The sequence below is a fragment of the Mytilus edulis genome, chromosome 11 (genome assembly GCF_963676685.1).
Source record: "Mytilus edulis chromosome 11, xbMytEdul2.2, whole genome shotgun sequence".
Lineage (NCBI taxonomy): Eukaryota > Metazoa > Mollusca > Bivalvia > Mytilida > Mytilidae > Mytilus > Mytilus edulis.
This window is the reverse complement of record NC_092354.1, coordinates 49,801,024-49,813,932: the sequence shown is the minus strand read 5'-3', so window position 1 is coordinate 49,813,932 and position 12,909 is coordinate 49,801,024. Positions and strand designations below refer to the sequence as shown.

The 12,909-nt window shown below is 33.5% G+C and overlaps 1 protein-coding gene across 3 annotated transcripts in view; it reads left to right on the top strand.

The window, feature by feature from the left end:
• Nucleotides 1-4,892, top strand: part of LOC139495741 (collagen alpha-4(VI) chain-like) — a 32,474-nt gene extending 27,582 nt beyond the window's left edge. For all 3 annotated transcript variants that reach the window (XM_071284104.1, XM_071284106.1, XM_071284105.1), the window contains 5 exons: nucleotides 934-1,068; nucleotides 1,513-1,620; nucleotides 2,680-2,724; nucleotides 3,464-3,517; nucleotides 4,152-4,892. In XM_071284104.1, the coding sequence (XP_071140205.1) occupies nucleotides 934-1,068; nucleotides 1,513-1,620; nucleotides 2,680-2,724; nucleotides 3,464-3,517; nucleotides 4,152-4,789 (980 nt within the window). In that variant the 3' untranslated portion in view covers nucleotides 4,790-4,892. The remainder of the gene's footprint in view (nucleotides 1-933; nucleotides 1,069-1,512; nucleotides 1,621-2,679; nucleotides 2,725-3,463; nucleotides 3,518-4,151) is intronic.
• Nucleotides 4,893-12,909: the final 8,017 nt, after the last annotated feature.

The window sequence follows — 12,909 nt, the reverse complement described above, 5'->3', positions numbered from 1 at the left end:
CAAATTATACTGACATCAGCAACACAACGGGTGTCATTTATGTAACAAGATCTGCTTAACATTCCGAAGCACATGATATCACCCGTTGTTTGGTTGGGTAAATTTTAATTCAAATGAATGAAATTTAAGTTACAAATATTATAACCACTTTTAAAAATATTCCTCATGGTATTCATATATGTATGGTTTTCCCGTTTGAATGGTTTTACACGTCTCGTTATATTTTGGGCCCCTTTATAGCATGTTGTTTGGTTTGAGCCGAGGCTCCATGTTGAAGACTGTACCTTGACCTATTATTAATAATGGTTTATTTTATAGATTGTGCCTTGGATGGAGAGTTGTCTCATTGGTACTCATATCACATCTCCCTATATCTATGTATTTACATATTCAGATAATAAATTCAACTTTACTACTATAGTTTATAAATTTTTAATGCCAAACAAAATTCGTCGCACTAAAATTAGATCTACGGTATATTACGACTGAATTACGACAGTTATGAGACCCTTTATCAGAAATAAGTGGGTTTGCAATGTAATATATTCCGTTTTAATAGATGGATTATTGGGGTCGTTTAATGTTTTAATTGTGTACTCTTTCTCCATACACTTTTTGTTTCTCCTAAACAAACTCATAAAATGTTCAAAACTATTTTGCATTCTGTACTATTTGGTAGTATCAATATGATTTTACAATAATATTCCAATTAGTACTTCTTAAAAATATTTGTCACTATCTTGTTAAAACACATCATTATTTACCTCATTGTAAAATTTACCACATCTCTCAAGGGCATTAAGCATGGTAAGTGAGAAGAGTTAATAACAACCTTATACCAGTAGCACACCATCGGCCGATTATATTTAAAGGAATCATGATTCTATCCCTAACTTGTTGTAAGTTCTTATGATTTTGATTTTCATTGTATAGGACGACCAGGACCACCAGGCCCACCAGGCCAACCAGGACCAAATGGTGAAACAGGAGGTAGAGGAGCCGATGGAAACCCAGGATCTCAAGGAGCTGCAGGAGAGAATGGTCAAGATGGAAACCCTGGTACACCAGGTGAGCAAATCGACCATTTATTAATTTTATGAAAAAGAAGTGCAACTACTCAATTATTAAATCAACTTGATATGTACCAGGCTTGAAGCGAAAAAAATGAATCACAATGAAAACCCCTTAGGTTAATAGAGATTGTTTTCATTTGACCACAATCTGGTTGAAATTGTCAGTGTGTCTTCTTATTGTGAGTTTCGAATACCGCTTTTGTGTTTTCTGTTTCAATGATAGGCATGCTGTAAGTCATTTCCGCTCAATACGACATGTTAAGACATTTTTTGCAATTAATCCTGTTGTAAAGAAACAGTAAATATAAAAAAGAAGATATGGTATGATTGGCCATGAGACAACTCTTCACAGGAGATCAGAAATTAACAGCTATAGCTCAACGTTTTATATTCCATAAGGTTTATACCTTATTTTATTATTACTTGATTTTACATACAGGTAATCCAGGAAGAGACGGAAACCCCGGTCAACCCGGTGGCAAGGGACCAGATGGTATGCGAGGAGGTAAAGGGGAACCAGGAGACCCTGGCCAACCAGGAAGTGATGGTTAGTAATACATTTATAGGGAATAGTTTTCTTCGTTAAATAACTAATTACAGATTCAAATATTTATAGATTATCGTTGGGCATCTCAATGAAATTATTTTCTCGCTTGAGCCGTCACGGCGAAAATAAGAAAAAACAATCAAGTTCAGACAACCAATGATAATCTAATATCGACGATTTTTTTGCAAACAAAGATTTGTTCAATTTGAAAAGAGAAACTCTTATAAATTTCAACATAACCGTATACACAATAACTATTGCTTTATCTTAATATAGTGAGTTTACATTTATTTTCAATTAGAGTATTTCATCACTCATTCTCTCACTAAGGGAGCTACCATTTGATTTTTATGGGGGGGGGGGGGGGGGGAGGGCTAGGATGAAAAATTTTGTCCTGCAATTTTTTTTAAGCTGTAATCTCTGTCCTGCCTTTTTATTTTTCACTCTGTTTGGTCCTGCTTTTTTTTTTTTTTTTTAGTTTATCCTGACTTTTTTTTACCTAAATAGTCGTCCTGACTTTTTTTTTGGCAATTGTCTCATCCTGCCTTTTTTTTTACTCAAAACTCCTGTCCTGCCTATTTTTTTCAAATTTCATCCTAACCCCCACCCCTATGAAAATCAAATGGTAGCTCCCTAATGAGTTTTATATCACATGTCGGAAGTAGGACATTGTCATACAGTTGTGTTAATATCCAGAACAGTATGGCGTAGAACAGTTCTACTAATTGATATGTCATCTAGTCAAGAAAAGGAAACTTGTTTTACCGCATGATATAATTGGACAGGTGCCCCGAATACGTTTCATTTTGTAAGAAAATATCTTTTTTTTTAAATATGCATTGCTTGTATAGTCCGCGCCGTTAAAAACTAAATAAGTATAAAAGTCAAATGGTCCGATCATACTCTTATGGTCAGATCATATGAGTAAACGCATGTGGTCATAACCATACGCGTAAGGTCTAAATACTCATATGGTCCGAAACACTTAGATCATGTTTACAACTATTGGGGGTATGTCATGGAACAAGTATTATAAATCGTTCTACATCTTCATTATAGGAACACCAGGTACTGATGGAAAGAACGGACTTGATGGAAAAGATGGCAAGTTTATAAATATTTGTTTTTCGTCATTTTTTTAAAAATTAATTAGGCCGTTAGTTTTCTCTTTTGAAATGTTTTACATTTTTAATTTTGTGACCGATTATAGCTAACTTTTCGATATGGACTGTGTCCATTGTGTGAGGCCGTACGGTGACCTACGGCTGTTTATTTCTGTTTTATTTTGTCTCTTTTGGAAAGAGATGTGTCTCAAAGGCAATCATACCACATCTTCTTTTTTTTAGAAGTTTAATGTAACATATCGATTGCAAAATCAATAGGATAAGGGAGCACATGTTTACATTTTGGTCATTAACTTTGCACTTCATTTGCTTTTTGTTTTGTTTTTATTCTTTTTAGTCGTCACTGATTAGACTTGTGTACACTTCTTACTAAATTATCAGCTGGGTATATTCGGGGAGTCTTTTATTTTCAAAGACCGAGAAAATAATTATCGCTTTTCGATTTTCTCATTTTGGTTCAAAGAGTCAGTATTTATGCATCATTATACGATTAGATACCAATTTCATTATTTGTAGATTTACCTTTTATTTTTCTAAATGTTAGAAAACGTGTGTGTTGCTCGCTTTTTGTAAAAACATGTAATCCTTAAACAAGTTCGGGTACAGACGTGCATTTTTTTTTTATAAGATACAATAAAAGTTTTATAAATATTGAATTACAAATGTTTGTGCATTGCCGAATTAATATTAGCTTATTCATATTTATCTTTTTTTTTCAGGTACAATCCATGTTGTTCTTGATAATGGAGGGAAATACACAATAGGATCATTAGGTGAGGTTTAGAAACCGTTTTGTCCCCATTAATGTCGAACGGTTTGATGAATAACGAGATTCCGTTTATTTCCAGAAAATCATGATAAAAAACTATTGCATACGAAGATTCGTTTTAATTGAATACAATTTTCAGGATTCAAGAAAAGTAAATTTTACAATGGCTGAATTTCAGTGGTGGTAAGGACAAATATTGTTATGGTTTATATATATAAATGTACACTTCATTGACTTAGTGGGAAACGCTGAACTAGATTTTTATCTTTATAATTTGGCAATAGGTAATAAATATACGCCAAGGAACAAAATGTTGATGAGATATGATCCCTAAATCATATATCAAAGTGTCAAACACAAACTGAGCACCTAAAGGTGCATGGGACCACATATATTATTTAAATAATAATTATTTATTATTATAATTAACGATATTTACCGTGATCCATTAAAACAAAAGTATGAAAAAAACACTTATTCTAATCGTTGAAAAGCTTGACATTTCAGTATCGATAGAACGTGATTAAACCGTTCAGCTGGTTTTACAGTTATTTCTCTGTAGTGATAGGCCACCTTAAATTTAAAGGATAGTAAATGAACACTCGTCACCCGTCTTTAAGTAAACATTATTATTGCAGAGAAAGCAGAAATAAAGAAAGAAATTAAGTCAGCATGGTCCGCATGGAAAGGAGGTAAAAAATCACAAGGCCCTGCCGTGCGTCAAAAAATGGGTAAAAAAGCAGCATCTGCTTGGTCTGCATGGAGTGCAGGATCTCAACTCCCAACTGGTTGGTCAGCATGGGGACAAGCGGGAAATAAAGGAGTGAAGTCAGCAATAGCACAAAAAGTAAACAAGAAGAACAACATGCAATCATCCTGGTCCGCATGGTCTGCAGGCAATAACGGAAATGTGAACAATGGCTGGTCCGCATGGTCAGCAGGCAATAACGGAAATGTAAACAAAGGAGGCTGGTCAGCATGGTCAGCAGGTAATAACGCAAATGTAAATAAAGGTGGTCAGTCAGGATGGTCAGCATGGTCTGCAGGCAATCAACTTCCAAAAGCGGGAACAAAGAAAGCAGTGCAATCATCTTGGTCTGCATGGAGTGCAGGATCTCAACTGCCACAAGTGGCTGCAAAAAAAGTTAAACAGAATCTTGCTCCTGCAACCAGCGTTAGGCCAGCACAGAATTCCTGGGGAGGATGGAATCCGTCTTCAGATTCTTGGAGCGACTGGGGTCCATCTTCAGATTCTTGGGGAGATTGGAAGAAATAAAATGACGGTGGAAAATATTAATCATTGATTTACGGCATTTAATGGTCATTAGCTCTTATACTGTATTTAAATATTCATCATTAAAATATTTCCATGCACTCAATTGGTATTTTCATTTTAGCCAACATAATAACAATTACAGTATAAATACACATCTGATAAAACTTCTTTTTATATAAATCTAGGGGTAAGTCATCGTGCGCATGTTTGTTGAATACCAATTAAATTATACATACTTTTATTAAGCTAGTAACAAGAATGTGACCATGGTACACGGATGCTCCATTCGAACTTTTATGTTTATGTTCAGATGACCGTTTGATTTGGATCAATTGGACTAACATTTTAATAAGAAATAACATATCATAGATAACATGTGTACTAAGTTTCAAGTTGATTGGACTTCATCAAAAGCTACCTTGACCAAAAACGTAAACGAAAAACTGAAGCCTGAAGCAGGATAGACAGACGGACGATTAAACGAACGCACAGGCCGTAAAACATAATCCCCCTAGTTGTTGAATAAAAATAAAAATAAAAATGTGATATAATAGCCAATGAGACAACACTCCACCAAACAATTGATGACACAGAAGACAACAATTTTAGGTCTCCATACGGCTTCCGACAATGGGCAACGACCATACCGCATAGCCAGTAAGTTTTAACCTCCGTTTAAATTAGAATTGCTCCGTATTAGGGCTAATCAAACTCTTATATAATGAAACTATATGTCACAGAGTGCCATGTTAGTATCAATGACTATCTTGTATAGGAAAACATTAGTTCAGTCTTGTTTAAATTGATCCTGCATAACGGCTGTTCAGACAATTAAAAAAACACTTTGTAAATAAGGTTTTACCATCTTTTGGGGTCTGTTTTCCGTCTTTGTCGTCCGCCATCGTTAAATTTGCTTAAAATCAATTTCTCTTTAACTTCTTGTTCATTTAATCATAATCTTTACTACGGTATCTATATGAAAATAAGGAGATGTGGTATAATTGCCAATGATACAACTATCAATCAAGACTGCAAAGGAAGTGGATGTAAGCATTTATAGGCAACCGTACGGCCTTCAATAATGATAAAAACATACCGTACGGTTGGCTAAAGAGACCGTGACTTGATAATTCAATTGAAAAAACTGACGGCCTAAATTATCACGTCAAAACAATTAACAAAAACACAGATAACAGACCTAAACTAACGACAACCATTGAACTTCATTCTAAAGACTTGGAACAGACACATACAAATGTATAATAACTCAATCGAAAAACCATTTACCTAATTCATAACAAAACAATTTACAAATATAAAACAACGACAGACATGAACCAATGATCATTACTGAGCCACAGGCTCCTGACTTGAAACAGGCCCATAACGCACGTAGCGGGATTTAAGCATGTGTGTAAGCGTTCACAATCAACCTCACCTTGTATTGTGGTGTTAAATAGATATAGGAAGATGTGGTATGAGTGCCAATGAGACAATTCTCCATTCAAGTTACAATTTTATAAAAGTAAATCATTATACATGTAGGTCAAGTTACGGCTTTCAACACGGAGCATTGGCTTACACGGAACAGCAAGCTATAAAGGGCCCCAAAATTAAAGACTGTAAAAAAAACCAGTTGCAATTCGCTTACAACAACAATAACTAACATAAAACCAATAGACAGAAAGGTCCACAAAAAAGGAATTGCTAAGCTAGTTCATTGACAATTGCAACTAATAGATAAATGATATTTTCCAAACTAAAACCTACTAATTTGTCGTTAACAACTTAACTAGAACCTCACCGACTATTTCTGTCTTTGCTTTGGCTGTTTTTTTATATTCTTGTCCTTGAGGATACCATGGTTAAATACGTACTTGTTAATCATCTTTCCATTAAGAGTCTTATCTTTCCTACACTGTAAAAAAGTGTTAATATTTTAATGCTGACACTTAGTAAATAAGTTAAGGTGTTAATTCATTTATGTTGGTATTTCTGTGACATGTTACATAAATTTTTTAAACTAGTTATGAAATTTATTTTCATTTTTACAATGTGTCAAAACTTACTTAAATGTTATGAGTTTTAAACACTTTTCCATATTCTAATATGTACAGCACACCTTAAAACTTTACATAACTCTTATTAATATATATTAATAACACTTCTAAAATAACGATAAACAAAATGTTAGTCGGCATGAGGTAAAAACGAAGAATTAGAGAATTCACTTTTATTTTACAAAATATAATAAATACTATCAGCATTGTTTATCGTAGATCAGCTTTACACTTTATTATGCAGCACAACCTGTTTAGTATTTTCATACCTATTACTGTCTGCTTGAGGATATTTGATATATACGCCAATTGATTGTACATATCGACTATTATTCGTCGATCCAAAATTAAGAAATTGGCGCGTAAACACTGAGATTACAATATATAACTATTAACTAATAAACTTTTTGGACTACGCATTGACCATTCTTCTTTGATTCTTAAAAATACAACACCCTCCCCCGGACACCCAAACACATACACAGAGACACAGTCAATGCCTCATGCAGAAGTTCTGTTGTGATCACACTATCTAACAAAATTCAAGAAATGCATATTGCTTTATATTTTGTCCTGCTTAGGAATATGAAAAGTAATGAACATTACCCGTAGATCGGAGAGTACTGAAATTTCTAAAAGCTAGTGTATTAACTGATTGCATTGGAAAAGAGGGATTATTTGGTAGGAACACTAATTTGGTCTGAAAGTAGACCATCTACGAACACCACACAAAGTTGTTGCAAGTTTCTAACCGTGCAGAGAGAGTGGCATTATCTCTACAGTAAGCATCGGATTAAATGTCCTGACGTGAATGCGTTTTTATGCGTCCTGTACGCCCAATTTTGCTGGCGATTTTATTGCAGGTCGGATGAAGACCAAGTGGAAAGCTAGTTGAATGCCAACGACAACTATTTAAAAATTATCACGTTTAATATACAATTGAAAATGGACATGGGGACTGTGCCAAAGAGCCGTAGAACTGTTCTAGTTGTAGTACTGGCCAAAGATTTGTTAGAACTGTCAGAATCAGTTCTACGTAGAACAGCTGACCATATCAATTCTAGGTTATAACTGTTCTAGCTAGAACTGTATAAAAGGTGTCCGGATGACAACTCTACATTCTGTCCTAGATAAAATCCCCTGACAGATTTTGACAGCTTTGATGAGAGTTTAGAAGTGATTTCGACTATAGGTATAACAAAAAATCTCGCTCCAATATACATACTGAACTAGTACATGTTTAATTTGTGAAAAAGTTAAGGACCACCTAAGGGGGCGGGATTTTGTCGCTGATTGAAGACCCATTGCAATTGGTGTCCTTTGGCTGTTATCTGCTCTTGGTTCGTGTTGTTGTCTCTTTGACATATTACTCCTATTCATTCTCAATTTAAAATAAAATAACGTGTACAAATGTACATTAAAAGAGCATACACCTATTGTATGTCTTAGATCGAGAAAAAAACAGTTCACAGAAAAATGTAAAAAATTCGGTAAATTATGATTTACAAAATAAGTGAACATAACCGAAATTGTCAATTGAATATTGAATTGTGTTCCAGTTTTTCCCATGTTTGGCGATTTTTATATATCTATATATACACTTATCATAGATACCAACATTGAAATTTTATATGAACATTGCGCGTTTCGCCTACAAAAGACTCATCAGTAATGCTGAAATATAAAAATGATAAGAATGCAAAATTAAATACGAAGTTCTCAGATTTTCGAAAGATTTTGTCAAATGTTGCATTGGTATTTTATTTCAATGGTAGAAAATTCCTAGTGTTTCGAAAATAAAATAAAAACAAAACATAAGCAGTTAATGCATGATACCATATCAATGATAATTCACAGAGCGAAATTGTAGACGTTAAGAATGATAAGCAACAGAGGATATGCTTTTAGAATGGAATACAGTGGTATTATAATTGATGATTAGTCATTGCAATTTTGTTTTAGTATACTAAAGCGTCATATTGTTATTATGCAGTACAAATAAAATCACGATTATAAGATTAAATGATTGAGTATAGTCAACTACCTTAGACAAAGTAAGAAAAAGCACTTACCGATTGATATCAAGATACCATTAACTTTTAATAGATCATGAACCTGTTGGTTTTTCTATTTACCTTGTAGTTAGTACAGTAATTTAGATAGCAATGATGTCATAGATCGGAAATAGATTGAATCGCCGGTAGCTTTAAACAATTATGGTTTAATCACGTAACACTTTGTGTGTGTCTGTCCATAAAGTAGTTGTCGTTAGTTCATATTTGTCAAATTGTTTTTATTTTGCAAACTGCTTTGTTATGTATAGGCCGTCAAATTTTCCAATTGTATTGTTTCAAATTTGCGACTATTCAATATGGATTTTTTGTTATTGTTGGTTGCATTTGTTTTAATCATGTTTATGAACCATCTCGTTTTTTAATTAACGTTGGAGTTCAGTATTTTATTACATTTTGTATGCCGATTCTACCCGCGATTTGTTTTTGTTTTTTACGTTTTTATGCCATGTTATAGCATTGTAATGTTCTTTTAAACATATAAGTTTGCATATCCGTTTTGGAATGATTATCCCCCCTTTCTCTTTTGTAAAGATTTTACTCCTTAGTTCGGCATATCTTACGCCAAACAGCAACAAATGAAAAGACAATTAGAGTATCGGTGTCAGAGTGCTCACAGTTACTGACAGCTAGTTCAAGGCCGAATTTCAAATAATAAGAAATCTTATAGTTTACAGGCATGCAGAAGGAGATACTATACAAGCTAGACATAACAAATGACCTGAAAATGTGAAAATGTTGAAAGGTGAAAATGTGAAAATTTTCGTTCAATATTTTTGATTGAATTTATAAAGATAATTTTTCCAAATTACATTTAAGTTTATAAATGTATGTCATGCATAAGTTTAACGTAGATGCAACACTATATTTACCTAGATACCAGATAGATGAAGGAAGCAATTACCATGATAACTGTCTTAGTTGATTAGTCGCTGACCTAGTCTTAGGACAAATATTATTAACCCCTAGTCAGCGCTAGCTTATTTTCAGTTGCACGTCAACAATTCGCCTTTTCAGAATCCAGAGGACTATGGGTACTCCCATTGTTCGTACACCAAAAGAAAAAAAACGTTACGTCATTGATTGAATTTCCATATGCAAGTACGTTTTTAACCAGTAACAACGTTTTTGGTATACGCTACCGAAAATATTACCCAGCATGCATTAGATTCCGAAACAGCGAATTCATCCAGGTCGACTACCATAGAACGAAAATGAGTGAAGTATTTGTCACAAGAGGATAAGCATGTACAATGTACTAATTAATCAATTATCTAATTTCCGTTTACAAATTACTATTACTATTTAAAAGATTAATATGCTACAGAAAGACACGAACATGTGTCAATTTGATTTGTTCCGATTCATAGACGGAATCAGGGAACCCATCGTTTTTTGCGAGAAAAAAAATGATTGATTAAGGTATCATGTGTTGAGCGGGCCCCTCTTTGAGCTCCTTTTTCATAGATTTCTGGATCCGCCAATGGGAGTATTAATTGTGATAAAAGATAACTTGTTTCATGAGGGTGGACGCGTATGCTAAATCAATATGGATATGATTGTTTGTTCTTGAAACAGACTCTTATAAGCTGCTTCTTAAATAAATTAAACATGTTTGAGAATACGTGACGTCAAATGGACACCGTTTGGGGAATCGGACACGTTTGCCAGGAAGGACACGTTTCTGTGATTACATATATACGAGAAGCATTGAGAGAGACAGTGCACAAAAAAAATAACCGTAAAAAAGTGGAAGATAAGGGTCTTCAGTTTTGAAATGCTACAATCTCTGTTAGAAAATGAATATTTAGTTCCCGGTTGTTTGCAGCCATTATATTAGGAACTATTAGAGCTAATTTGCAAATTTGACCGTTAAGAAAGATATCTTCCTAGAGTTTAACAAATATGATTAAAGAATTATAATTCGACATTACTTTTTAATATATTCAAAATCGTAATATTATTGCTTTTCTGTAGTAGAAATGTTAAATGGCATACACTGAACGTTCGCTTCATTTTGAACTTGGTGGATAGCTATCTCATTGGCAATCATACAACATTTTTTTAGGCCTTATATTTATAGTGTACAGTCCTACAAAGTAGAAAACGCACTTCCGAATTGATGTTAAAATAAAATGTATATTAAAAAGAACCTCATATCAACTATTTTTCTATAAGTATCGCTGTGTGGAAAAATACGTGAGTTATTCTAAATATTAAAACGTTTCAGATGTATCATAAATCAAGAAATGGTGGGTTTAATCGCCGATAGCGCTATACACTCTTAATAACAAATAAGGTTTATTAAACTAATAAACCTATTTTCAAATTGTATTGACAAATTCCTCTTATGAACGACCGTTTATTGAACTCGATGCGTCTTTTCTCACTTTCTTAAAAATAAATCAGTCGGGTTGTTCTCATTATTGTATACCTAAATCTTGCATCTTGTCTACGCGTGAAAAAGAGACAAAAGATACCAGAGGGTTTGGATGGGCTCTATGTTTCTCTATTCTTTATATAGTTTTCCCCTTATTCTGAAGTTGTCTCCTTTTATTCTTCAGTATGTAAAGGCCACCAAGATCCTCATACGACTAGAACGAAGGGACAATGATCTAGAGGCACCTTTATACAATGTAATCCACCATTTTCTATATTTGATAATGCCTGTACCAAGTCAGGAATATGACAGTTCTTGTTCATTCGTTTTTGATGTGTTTTGTTATTTGATTTTGCCATGTGATTATGGACTTTCCGATTAGATTTTCCTCTAAGTTCAGTATTTTTGTGATTTTAAATTTTTTCACACAATGCATATGATATCGCATCATATTAGAAACATGTAATCTCTAGAATGATCGAAGATTACCACACACGAAACAGCTACTAAACCAATTGCTTTTATTGGTAAGCTCAGTCAAAGCCATTCTAAATGACACCTCTCTTTCTTTTTTTCCGCCTAAACCTAGTCCTGAATGAGAATGGCCCCGTATTGTTTGTTTAAATTGACAATATGACGACAGCAAATTTTATACAGAACACCTCTATAAACCGTCTAGAGCACGTACACATATATTAATGACCATAATTTGTTGTGAGTACTACTGAAGCATTATATTAATTTTGTTTATCTTTTTATAGTACCTGAGGTCAGACCTTATGTTTAACAGGATCTATAATGATATATCTTTCGTTTCCCTTTTAGTTTGTGTATACAAACATAGAACTGTATCAATATTGTTGCATTATATGCAGTATTTGTTTATAATTTGTCAGTTAGTCTTTTTAATGTATTTTTTTTATCGAGGTTTAGTTTTGCAATGGCGTTTATAGTTTATCTTGAATCAAGAGAGTTAAATGTTCTCTCTTGTAACATTTCACTTCCATTGTGTTCTTTTTTGAGTCTAACCAACTTCGATTTTGAATTCTTCGATCAAATTCGTGAGGTTGATGATAAAGGCTCGGGACAAAAGGTAACATAACTCTGTTAAAGCTGTAAGCTCTTCTAAAAGTTCCTTGACGTGTACAGTGCTAAAATTGTACTTTTCAAAATACGCTCTTTTCAAATGACAACTCACGCATTTTCTCCGTTATCTGATGCGCCTTTAATTATGTAATGTTTAAGAGGCTGTCAAAGTAAATATCAGGCAAATCCTATGATATGGGTGGCACAACATATTTTTTTTCCCACTGAGTTTTTGGTTCCAATGCAATGTGTATATCATACAAAGGATATATATGTCAAAGATAATTTTGAATCAACAGTGGATGGCTCAGAAAATGATTTTAAAGTTCACTAACAATGCAACAAAATTTTGTACAAAATGAAGAGTTATCTCCCATTTTCAATGAATTTTCAGTGCTTTCTATGTATTTTTTTTCTCTTTATTTGTTGCAGTTAATACAAAAACACAATTTAACTTTGAGAAAGAATCATTTTTTTTATATGAAATAGATGAAAAAATTTTGAAAACTAAATGTCATGTGC